This window comes from Haplochromis burtoni, unplaced genomic scaffold, assembly GCF_018398535.1.
Source record: "Haplochromis burtoni strain Fernald_Lab_line unplaced genomic scaffold, NCSU_Asbu1 Contig_41, whole genome shotgun sequence".
Taxonomy (NCBI): Eukaryota; Metazoa; Chordata; class Actinopteri; order Cichliformes; family Cichlidae; genus Haplochromis; species Haplochromis burtoni.
The window spans coordinates 2,287,170-2,299,005 of NW_024582402.1; the positions used below are offsets into that span (position 1 = coordinate 2,287,170).

The 11,836-nt window shown below is 42.3% G+C and overlaps 1 protein-coding gene across 8 annotated transcripts in view; it reads left to right on the forward strand.

Annotated features, from left to right (window-relative positions):
• The window catches only part of LOC102297870 (myomegalin), a 51,038-nt gene extending 41,298 nt beyond the window's left edge, over positions 1–9,740 (forward strand). For 3 of the 8 annotated variants that reach the window (XM_014333063.2, XM_014333056.2, XM_014333062.2), the window contains 13 exons: positions 84–332; positions 462–593; positions 681–797; positions 873–1,080; positions 1,167–1,288; positions 2,988–3,224; positions 3,340–3,441; positions 3,643–3,863; positions 3,955–4,098; positions 4,210–4,348; positions 4,903–4,949; positions 5,184–5,238; positions 7,080–9,740. In XM_014333063.2, coding sequence (XP_014188549.1) covers positions 84–332; positions 462–593; positions 681–797; positions 873–1,080; positions 1,167–1,288; positions 2,988–3,224; positions 3,340–3,441; positions 3,643–3,863; positions 3,955–4,098; positions 4,210–4,348; positions 4,903–4,949; positions 5,184–5,238; positions 7,080–7,213 — 1,907 coding nt within the window. In that variant the 3' untranslated portion in view covers positions 7,214–9,740. The remainder of the gene's footprint in view (positions 1–83; positions 333–461; positions 594–680; positions 798–872; positions 1,081–1,166; positions 1,289–2,987; positions 3,225–3,339; positions 3,442–3,642; positions 3,864–3,954; positions 4,099–4,209; positions 4,349–4,902; positions 4,950–5,183; positions 5,239–7,079) is intronic. The other 5 variants (XM_014333057.2, XM_014333058.2, XM_014333059.2 and 2 more) reach the window with 5 other exon arrangements.
• The last annotated feature ends 2,096 nt before the right edge of the window (positions 9,741–11,836 follow it).

An 11,836-nucleotide genomic window follows, 5' to 3' on the forward strand; every position in this document is an offset into this window, starting at 1 on the left:
TGTGTGTGTGTGTGTGTGTGTGTGTGTGTGTGTGTGTGTGTGTGTGTGTGTGTGTGTACATGTGTTTGGATGGCTGGCTACAGGCTTCCCAGAGCCTCATGACAAGGCTCTGTTCACCCTTTCACCTGATCACCACAACCAGCATGGCCTGTCAAGCTACAGCCAGCTATCCCATCATGCCTTTCAACCCTACCAGCTGGGGGGCATCCCTACAAGCCACTTAATGAAGTCTGACTCAGGTTTAATGTCAGGGGGGCCTTTGTGGGACATGGAAAACTTCGTCGGAAGTTATTCTGGATCATCTGCGCACCAACCAGGAAGCAGCCAAACAGGTGTGACGCACAAATGCAGTGAATTTATTTTTGGAATATTTATGTAACTTAAGAGCTTCTTTTTTAATGAACCGTGCATGAAGAAGTTGAATGAACAATACAACATTTTATTATATGACTTTCTTTCAGGGGTAAATTTGATAGAGGAACACCTGCAGGAGGTGAGGTGCCTTCGCCAACGCCTGGAGGAGTCCATTAGGACCAATGAGAGGCTTCGTCACCAGCTTGAGGAAAAACTGGCCACCACTGGACGTGATGGGGGTAATGCAGCTTTCCACACTTGAGTAACAACAAACATCGGCGCTTTTTTGTCTCTAAAAAATGACACAATGTGGGGTTTTTTTCCAGGGGCTCCAACCAACATTTATATTCAGGGACTGGACACAGTAACTCAGCTGTCCAATGAGATCAGAGTCCTGAAGGAAGAAAACTTGGGTCTGCAGTCCCGCTTGCAGGCCAGCACAGGTACTTCAGTATAAAGGCAACAGACATTTAAGACAGTTTGTTTTGTTTTTGGTTTTTTTAAATAAACCCATTCAGTCTCTCCTATGCTCTCAGACACAAGTGAGGAGGTGGTGCAATTGAGGGAGGCGGTGTTTACAGCACGTGCTCGCCTGAAGCAATCAGAGCTGGAAGCTGAGCAGTGGAAGGAGGAGCTCAGACGGCTTCAGGCCCACAGTCAGGAGCAGGGACAGCAGATTCACACATTAAGGCAGGAGCGGCAGGCGGGGCAGGAGAAAACCAACAGGTGTGTGCAGATAATGGCTGTGTCTGTCTGCGTGTTCACATCATCGCTAACTGTTTTATTACTATAACGTATCTGTGCATTAACAGGCTCCAGCACGAGGTGTCACTACTCCAGCAGCAGCTATGTGAGAGCAGGGAACTGATCCACTCCCTGCAGAGCGAACTACACGTCTATGATCGAGTGTGTTCCAGCACAAAGGCCAACAAAGGTCAGTCTATCAAATTAGCTATACACAACATCCTACCATAGATATATACAGTGGCTTGCAAAAGTATTCGGCCCCCTTGAACTTTCCCACATTTTGTCACATTACAGCCACAAACATGAATCAATTTTATTGGAATTCCACGTGAAAGACCAACACAAAGTGGTGTACACGTGAGAAGTGGAACGAAAATCATACATGATTCCAAACATTTTTTACAAATAAATAACTGAAAAGTGGGGTGTGCGTAATTATTCAGTCCCCTGAGTCAATACTTTGTAGAACCACCTTTTGCTGCAATTACAGCTGCCAGTCTTTTAGGGTCTGTCTCTACCAGCTTTGCACATCTAGAGACTGAAATCCTTGCCCATTCTTCTTTACAAAACAGCTCTACAGCTGCTCTGTGACGGCCTCAGAGGTTGTCTAAGAGAATATTGGGAGCAACAAGACCATGAAATCCAAAGAACACACCAGACAGGTCAGGGATAAAGTTATTGAGAAATTTAAAGCAGGCTTAGGCTACAAAAAGATTTCCCAAGCTTTGAAAATCCCACGGAGCACTGTTCAAGCGATCAGTCAGAAATGGAAGGAGTATGGCACAACTGTAAACCTACCAAGACAAGGCCGTCCACCTAAACTCACAGGCCGAACAAGGAGAGCGCTGATCAGAAATGCAGCCAAGAGGCCCATGGTGACTCTGGATGAGCTGCAGAGATCTACAGCTCAGGTTGGGGGAATCTGTCCATAGGACAACTATTAGTCGTGTACTGCACAAAGTTGGCCTTTATGGAAGAAGAAAGCCATTGTTAACAGAAAACCATAAGAAGTCACGTTTTCAGTTTGCCACAGCAGGGACAGGGAAGCTGGTCAGAGTTGATGGGAAGATGGATGGAGCCAAATACAGGGCAATCTTGGAAGAAAACCTCTTGGAGTCTGCAAAAGACTTGAGACTGGGGCGGAGGTTCACCTTCCAGCAGGACAACGACCCTAAACATAAAGCCAGGGCAACAATGGAATGGTTTAAAACAAAACATATCCATGTGTTAGAATGGCCCAGTCAAAGTCCAGATCTAAATCCAATCGAGAATCTGTGGCAAGATCTGAAAACTGCTGTTCACAAACAAATCCATCTAATCTGACTGAGCTGATCACCCAAAGCAAAAGGTGGTTCTACAAAGTATTGACTCAGGGGACTGAATAATTACGCACACCCCACTTTTCAGTTATTTATTTGTAAAAAATGTTTGGAATCATGTATGATTTTCGTTCCACTTCTCACATGTACACCACTTTGTATTGGTCTTTCACGTGGAATTCCAATAAAATTGATTCATGTTTGTGGCTGTAATGTATCTATCTATCTATATCTATCTATCTATCTATCTATCTATCTTTCTATCTATCTATCTATCTATCTATCTATCTATCTATCTATCTATCTATGGTCCCAGTGTCCCTTACTTTGGTGCCATCTGGTGGTACATGAACAAACAGATAAATGGGCTATAAAAAGAAAAAAAAAATCACTGGATGTTTTTCTGTGAATTGGAATTCCCAGAATTCTTTGCAGCTCAAGAAAAGCTCTAATGTATGACAAATATGAAAGGAGGAAAGAATAAAACTCTCTAAACCCCTCGCAGCACCTAAGCACAGCTGTGCCTAACACCTTCTCATGTTTGTGCATTTCGTCTTTCGTCTTCAGGCTACCTGTGCGAGGTACCAGTTCTACCAGTAGAGCTGGGGGAGTTGTTGGGAGAGGTGAGGAGTCTACGGGCTCAGTTGCAAAACAGTGTCCAGGAGAACAGCGCTCTCAAACAGCTGGAGCTCCACAAGCAGCTGGAACAAAAGCTGGGCGTGGGCTCACCTCGGACTCCCTCGCTCTCTGCTCTCACTGCCAGCCCTCAGAGGGAAAACTTCTACAGACGTCAGTTGCTTCATGGTGAGACATGACTGGGCTCCATCATGCTACAGTGTAAAATGCCTGTGACGTTCAGTGTGCAGTGTTAAAGTTTGCAGTGTGTCCAAGCCTGTTTGCCTATCTGTGTGCTCCGCAGACCCAGCTCCATCTCCACCAGTCAGGGACATTGGTCTCTTTAACTGTGGATCTCCTGGTCCTCCATACTCAGACTTGGATGACAGCCATAGCACTGCCAATGGTGTGACTTAACTTCAGTTACTGCAACTTAATTTGACTTAATATGAAGAAGGTTTATTTGCTTTCTAACAATAACTGCACTTTTGGTTTGTGTGCTTGTTACTGAGTAGTTTGAAGGAATTCTAATTTCCATAAAATAAAAATTAAAAAACCGCTTCATTTGAAGTCCTTCCACAATACAATCCAGGTCTTTTGTCTCCAGCAGACCCTCTTGATCCACACTCTGAGCTGGAGGGGGATGCGCCCGATGGATCATTCGCGAACCGTCATGGTCGTCACGCCATTGGTCACGTGGATGACTTCAGTGCTTTGCAGCAGCAAGTCCTCGAGGGCCGGAGCCTCGTCCAGCGCATGGAGATGACCCTGCAGGCCTGCCTCGGTCCACCAATGCTGGATGTAAACCAGAAACAGAGCAGCGAGCTGGTGTGTTTTCACCATCCTAGCAGTCGGCGACAACTGAAAATAAAAAGTATTGAGCACAGAGCACGAGTAACTAACTGAGCTGTGTTTGCAGATTATGGATTACGGATGTGTTAGGAGTCTTCTGTCTAACACCAAGACTCTGAGGCAGATCTTGGAGGAGGCAACGTCTCTGCTGAAGATGTTCTGGAGAGCAGCTCTTCCCAGCACGGATCCCTCCATCCAGAACCTTAAGAAGGTTTTAAAATTACGCATTATCTTATTTGTTTATTTGGCCTTTAATAGCATCAAACAACTTATGTTAAAATAAATGTTTACAGAGTATATCTGTATGTATTTGTGCATGCAGGAGCAGTGCATGAAGGAGGAGATCTTGTCCTTGAAACTGCGTGTGTCTGAGCAAGAAGAAGTTCTTAAGGGGACAATACAAAGACTGAGGAGCACCAGCCGCACCAAGGAGAGCATGGAGCACTTCATAGTCAGCCAGCGTGAGTGTTTACGTGCACGTGTGTGTGTGTTTGTATGTGTGTGTGAGAGAGAAACAGGAATGTGGGACGGTCAAGTGTACTCATCCCTTTACTGATGCCTAATAAGGTATGCGTAACGGGAAGTAAGATACAGAGAGGTTCTCAGCAGACAACAATGCTAGTCCCTTCTCGGAAATGTCGTCTGTTTAGAGTTCAGAAATAATAAAGGAGGTGGTTCATGGTCCCTTGGGACGCATGCCACCAAAAACAGCTGTATGGAATAACATCATAAGGAATTCCTTACCCCCTGACCTCAGAAATATAAGTTCATTCCCTCTTTTTAAGTCCATCCTCAAAACTCATCTGTTTAAAATTGCTCATGTTTAAACCTCTGTATGCTCTTAACTTTTATCTGTTATTCTTATTATTGTGTATATTTCCAGTTTTTTATTTGTTGTACGGTGTCCTTGGGTGCTTTGAAAGGCGCTATTTTTAAATAAAATGTATTATTATTATTATTATTCTTAAGTAATGCAATAAAAACAAAAAAGAAACATTGTCCTTGTTTTCTACAGTATCAAGGACTCGTGATGTGCTGAAAAAAGCAAGGACAAATTTAGAGGTAAGCCATGTGCGCAGCCTCGGTTACATCACTTACATATTCTTAGCTTATCTGTGTTTGTATTCCACAGGTCACAGTATTGTGTTAATCAGGATTATGTGTTGTGATGTGTGTTGTAAATTCATTACTGTTGGCTTTTCTGTCCCACCTGTTCCTTCATCCTTACCTTGTGTCTTCTCTCCCCTTCCCTGGTCTCCTCTCTTCCTTTCCATGACCCCCCCCTTCCTCACCCAGACGAATAAGCTGAGACTTTCCTCTCTAAGTTCCTCCTCTTCCTCTCCTTATGCTGGTAATTGTCTGACATCCTGTGCGCTTGTAAATAGGTAGACGTTGTCCCAGATACATGTTTTATTAGATGACATAGTTCGTCCCTCCTGAAGTGACGATGATCATGTAATCTGGGGCAGCTTTTACCTGCGTGTGGAGTTTTGCCTTTTCTAATCATCACAGCTTTACCATCCTGTCTAACAGCAAACTCCATCCCGACTTGCATTTTTAGTATTTAATTACATTTTTCATTAAATGTAACAGGGGATATAGTGGAGGTGATTCTGGTGCAGAGTATAAAACAAGCTGACCACACACTGCTTTGTTGACTATAGAGAAAGTTGGAGTTAGATGCCAACTGGATGTATTTTTTAAGTGATGATGGTTGAGGAGGAGTTTTAAAAGGCCGTGAGTCGTTCCCGAGTCGTTCTTGAATTGTACTGAGCGCTGTTTTACGTCAGCGTGCCTCTAGTGTTCAGGCTAAGTCTGTTTACAGCTTCCAGTGTGAGTGCAAAAATAACTGCACGTACTCATAGTTCCCATTCTGTATGTATGCTGCACGAGCGTCACTGAATGATGTGCACACAAACTTGTGTGATGACTTTAAGGAAGTTTCGATTGCTTCGTTATTGCCAACAGACACGCAGCACTCAGCTGAGTGTGTGTGTGTGTGTGTGTGTGTGTGTGTGTGTGTGTCTTCGTGAAAGATGGACAGCATTTCTTTTTCTTGTATCATTCTTCATCCTCAGCTTTCCATCTGCAAGGAGTTGGGGATTTTCTCTTACTGCTAACATTTTACACAGCAATCCCCTTCTGCTTTTGTTTTTAAAAGAATAGTGGGACATTTTGGGAAATAAAAGTTTTATCTGTAAAATGGTGCATACACATCACATGGGTATCCAGCACATCTGTGATGATACCTTTAATTCTGAGTAATTAATTACAGTACTTTTTCACTCATTTTCAGTCCAGTGTTTCACCTGACTGTATTTACAGGTCAGGACTTGCTGCTTTTTTGTTGTGTTATGTCTCTCGACACTGACCTATGAATCATCCAAGGCCAAAAAAGACACCTAAACTCAGTGGATGAATCAGTGTTGTATCTACACATAACACACAATATCTTCAGTCAATTCAGGCAGCTTATCACAAAAATACTTCATTTGTTTTCAAGATAAAGCAATGTTATGGGTGGGGAAATTGTATTTTTGCACCAACAAGGTGATTCCCACAGAGCTAGCATTTCTTAGCATTTCTCAAAATGCTGTGCAGTGTGGAAACCGGACAGAATAAGAGAATAAAAAAAGTGGCAGGCCTATAAACCTATCCACAGCAGATGAAAACCATCTGAAAGAAATAAGGCTGTTAAGGAACCAAGCTTAATTAAAGGAAACACTGAGGACTTTTTACAGCTTTTCTCAAAATGAGGTTTATGCATCATATTTTACAGAGCCGTCTAAAAAAAAGACTTGCCAGCAAAGACTGCAGAAAGTAGCAGTTCACAGATAGCATTTGTTTTATCAAGCTGAATGTTAATTTGTGAATTTGAGAGTTCTGGAAGATTAATTTTTAAGTTCAGGTTTAAGTTGTAAGCTAAAGACTGTACAATAATAGAGTGAAAACTCCAACAATCTGAAAATCCTCTTTGACCAAGCACTTGGCAACAGTGGGAAGGAAGAACTTCCTTTTAACAGAAAGAGACCTCTGGCTCAGGGAGTAGCGTGTTCCCCAAAATGTCAAACTATTCAGTCAACATCTCACCGCTCTGGTCAGTTTTATTCACCTGTATTATGTATGTAAGGATTGTTTACTAATAACATTCCCATTTCCTTCTTGTTCTTTTCCTCAAAAAAAAAAATCCAGCTGAAGAGCCAGGAGGTGCTGCCAGAGAGCGGCCTGCTGATCGCAGTTTCCTGAAGGCCGGTGGTGCTTCTGGAGTCACAAGGGCCAGTCAGCGTACGGCAGCGAGAAAGCGCAGCAGCCAATGCCTGCTTTAGACTTTCAAAGAACCAGCCTAAATGCTATGACCTCTGACCTCTATGCTGAAACAGCCAAGACCCACAATCCCACCTTTCCCCTCACAAGCCCTGCTCTTTACCGCCATCCAGCCATAGATGCTTCAGTCCTTTCCTCCTCCAGGCACTGTGTACACAGTGCAGTCTGCACCTGGAGGCTTACCTGATTCCCCTCACCCACTCCACTGTTTGTGACATCCCCCACCAACACGTGTATTATTGTCTTTGAGTGATACAGTCAGCAGTTTGCCTTGTAGTGTGTGTGTCAGAAGAAGGTGTTTAAAATGTGCCTATGAAGGCTTCACTGATGTGACGGAAGTGGTCGAGGATGCCTTTAGATGCCGGGTTACACAGAAAGAATTTGGGTATTTATCAGGTAAAGATTTTACATCACTGGACAGCTTAAAGATGCACACCGCCTTACCTGCGTTAAAGGCATCCCTGAGAGAGCCAGACAGCCTGTGGATGGAAGAGATGTTCATGCATGTTTAAAGTGGCTTGTGAAAGGAATTCTGCACACACGAACACACACACACACACACATATATGTGTGAGTGTGTGTGTGTGTGTCATGGAACCCAGCCCACTCAAAGACAAGACAGCTTCAACTTTGACTGCCACAGAAACTCAAGTACTTATTCTTGTGGCACTCTAATTAAAAAGGACACCTTGCAAATGCAATGCAAAGAAAAATGACACTGACAATGTATCATTACACACAGTGGAGGAATGTACAGTAGGTAGTCGATCACTGCTATTAGTTTGCTACTAGCTATATCTGTGTTTGTGGAGGAAGCTCATGAATGGTATGTCAGACATTAGCCGAGGCTTAGAAACAGCTGAACAGGAAGGTTCCATTTCAGTCACAAACGTCCTCTTTTAGACCCCAGAGGTGCTTTATTGGCATCCAACTCCAAACTGAAAAATGCTAAACAAGTCACAGAATTGTGAAGCTGGCTGATTCTGATTTCCACGCTGGACTGTAGTTTGTAAAAAGAGGTTCGAGTACTCAAATGGAACCAGGCTAAACACGCGTATTCACTCCTCTGCAGGAGTTCTCATACGAGCATGTGCAATAACGATATAGTTTCTTGAATGATTATGCTGCACTGGGTTATTACTTCTTTGCCCAACACTGAATTATTATCATTCACGCTCATACTGATGTTAGGTGACAAACGGTGTTACGATTATACTTATTTTTCTCGAGTGTTTATGCATGACAGAGATTGTAAATGTTGAAAATTTAGGCTATGGAACAGGGGATCGCCAAAACTTGCCAAAGTTTGAACTTTGAACTCTGTACTTCACTCTGACTTGCCTTATCCATGCGAATGGCGAAACCCCAGATGGATCAGGTCGGTGGGGTTACACAAGTGTTAAGTTATTGGGTGGGCCTGTTGAACCACAGAGACGGTAACCGTTAGACAGCTGTGTTCATTTAATTTAGAACTGTGTGACAGAAATGAGCTCCTTTATTGGACCAAAAAAAAAAACTCAACCAAGTGGCCATGTGCTATTGTCTTTGCTATTTCTCTTGGTTCAGGCCATCCTAGCATTCCCATGGCAACGGCAATATGGATGATGCAAACTTTGGCAGGCTGCTGGTGGGGTCGTTGTTCCATAATTCACTTACTTCACATTTAGTTTGGTGTGTTTTCTTGCTGTACATTTGCCATTTTATGCTGTAACCCCTCCCCCCAAACAAATCTGCTTTTCTGGATGATGTTTTGTGTGAGTGCGTGCGTGGAAACATCCAACATTTGCTTTTTTGCAAAGTTGATTACCTGGGTAGCTGTGCAATAGCTTGATATGTTTTATTTTGATGTTAAACATCATTGAATTCTAAGTGTGTTTGCAATGTATGATTTCCATGCAGTGTACGCTAAGAGGTTTGTGTCACTTTGAATCACTTAGTCATATATAGGCTGTCTGCTAAGTAAACTATGCCTTCGTGATATTTACGACACTGATCACAATGCCATCCACCTGTAACGAAGCTCTGATTGATGTTGCTTTACTTGCCTTCAAATTTTAGCTCGAGAGCCTCTTAAGTCCGCTCTCGGTGGTAGAAATGGCCTTCGACAAGCGTCTACCTGAGTTCTGCCAAATTAGGTTTTGTTTGCGCTCGAGTCTTCAGAAAAAAAAAAGACAAAAGTTGCCAAGTTTTACAAAAAGTGGTTAAATGTTTTGAAGATTTGTGTACTGTAAATAAAATTAAAAGCCAGTGACTGGAAAGATTATGAAGTGTTTGATTCACAGAGCACCTTATAAGAGCGTAAACAAAGCCTTTTTGTTGAGGAGGGAACCAATGCTTTGTTGGTGCTGAGTTGCATATGTATATTGTGCTCTGATTGGTGCAGCTTTTTTTCCTGAGTTTGTGCATAATGAACTAGAAGGCCGATGCAGGACTCTTCAGGATCCTGTCTCTGATGAGTTAACCGTGTGTTGTGTTGGCAAAAGTATTACCACTGAAAGATTTTGGGAAACAATAAAATTTTAAAAAACACTTTAAAATCTTTTACTTCTGTTTGTTTTACATCCAGATCACCAGTAGCAGGGATTTTCCCCTCCCACTGTGGTACCTTACAATATAAAGCACCTTGAGATGACAGTTGTTGTGATTTGGCGCTATATAAATAGAACTGAATTGATTTGAATTCGTTTTTTTCTATTACCAGTAGGAAAAGTTGATTTGATAAACACCACAAATAAGAGTGATGTCAGAGTGAACCAACACCTGGTGCACTCGTCACTGCAACAAGGTGAGAGGTTTGAGATCAAGTCATCTTTAGGGTATCGGATCACCTGCTTCCATCTCACCTCATCCCTAGCATCGTCTGTCACACCTCCTTCACTACATCATGAATCTTCTCTGTTGTCCTCCTCCTTTCCTCCTGCCCTGCAGCACCAAATTCAACCCTTCATCCCATTTGTTCAGCATCCCTCATCTGTGCATGTGTATCTTACCCTCTCTAACTTTATCTCCAGTGGTTTAAAATTAAGTGGCTGAAATAAAGCAGGTATTAAGGACAGATGTTTAACCACGAATCCACACATACAATAAAGAGTCAAGTTAAAGAGAAGACAGAGGAAATGGGATCAGTGCACCCTCTTTATTTTGATTTATATGCAAACAAGTAAAACCTTGTACAGTTGATCCTTACACTGCTTCTGCAAAGCATTTTTAAAAACATTCATGAAACCGCTGTAAAATTCAAGTTTCAGTTTCAACCTTAAAACAGCCAAGTCTACCCAGACATGGATCTTCTTTGAATTTAGGACTTAATCCATGTCTGGGAATCTGGCTGCATTGCCACAATCCCTTGTCATCTTGTCATATGAAACTCTTTGGACAAAACTTCCTAGCTAGCCTTACCTTTTACAAAACACTTGTACACCCAACAGGATTTATGAAAGCCCCTTTTACAAGTCTGGAGTTTACCAGATGTTGGTATATACTGTACTTAAGATGCAGACAAATAAACACCAAACTGAAAAAGTGGAAAACACAACGTTTAAAGCCACCATACCAAAAAAAAAAAAAAAAAAAAAAAGAGAGATTAGCTTCAAATGCTTTTATGAATACACATGGTAAGCAAACTTTGTACAACACTTGAGTTCTGCTCATGTCGATTCATCTGATGACGTGTCTCTGGCTACTGTTTGAGGTGTGCGCGTTCAGTCACTTTCTAAATGTGCACCACATGTATCTTTATAAGGGCAATCAATACCAAGCAGCAAGGTGAAACTGTTCGCGTGTACAGGCCTCTGTATAAAACTATACAGTACATGTAACAGATACAGTACATTCCTGTAATCCTGTTTGATAAATACAACTCCATACAGATACACACAAAGCACAGCAAAATATCTTAATTAGACTAAATCAGATCCTGCAGTCCAGAGAAGCTACAGTACACGCGTTCTCTGCTGCATAGTTAAAAGCTTACATCGACACTCCTGCTCAAAGAACGGTAAAGTGCTCGAAAACTTACATCAAGGCAACAGCAGAACTAAATGACCTTTGACCATCATCATGTGGAAAGTGGGTCTCCCAGTTAAAACAGGTGAGTACTCCTCCCGCGACCAAAACTTTACCATATACTGAAATGTATGTGGCAGATTCCACTGAATGACAAGCAACGGCATCAAACCCAACTGTGGGTTCTGCATCTTTTTAAAACTACAAACCAGGAGCCAAAGACTGGGGTCAGAAATGTCCTTGTTTTTTAAAGAAAGTCAGATTTGATTTTTCAGCTAATATAATTAAAACCTTTCAAATAACAAACAAAGTTTTCATAAATACAGTTCGCTCTTTTATTGTAGAAACCTTCACTCTTGTTTGACCGGCAAACTGTATTCACTAATACAAAGTTATCATCGTTTTAAAAGGCTGACTGACCGTGTTAGGCCTCAGTTACATGGGCCTAGACACCAGTTGGAGACCAACTGACAACCACCGGTTGTTAGGGAAAAATTAGTATTGCACAACCTGTTGTGTGTGGTTGCTGGCAGTCACTGTGAAACTGACTGCTAAGCCTCAGTCACTCACTAAGTCATAGCTTTCACTTTGAAGGACAACAGTCGGTGAGTCATTATCAA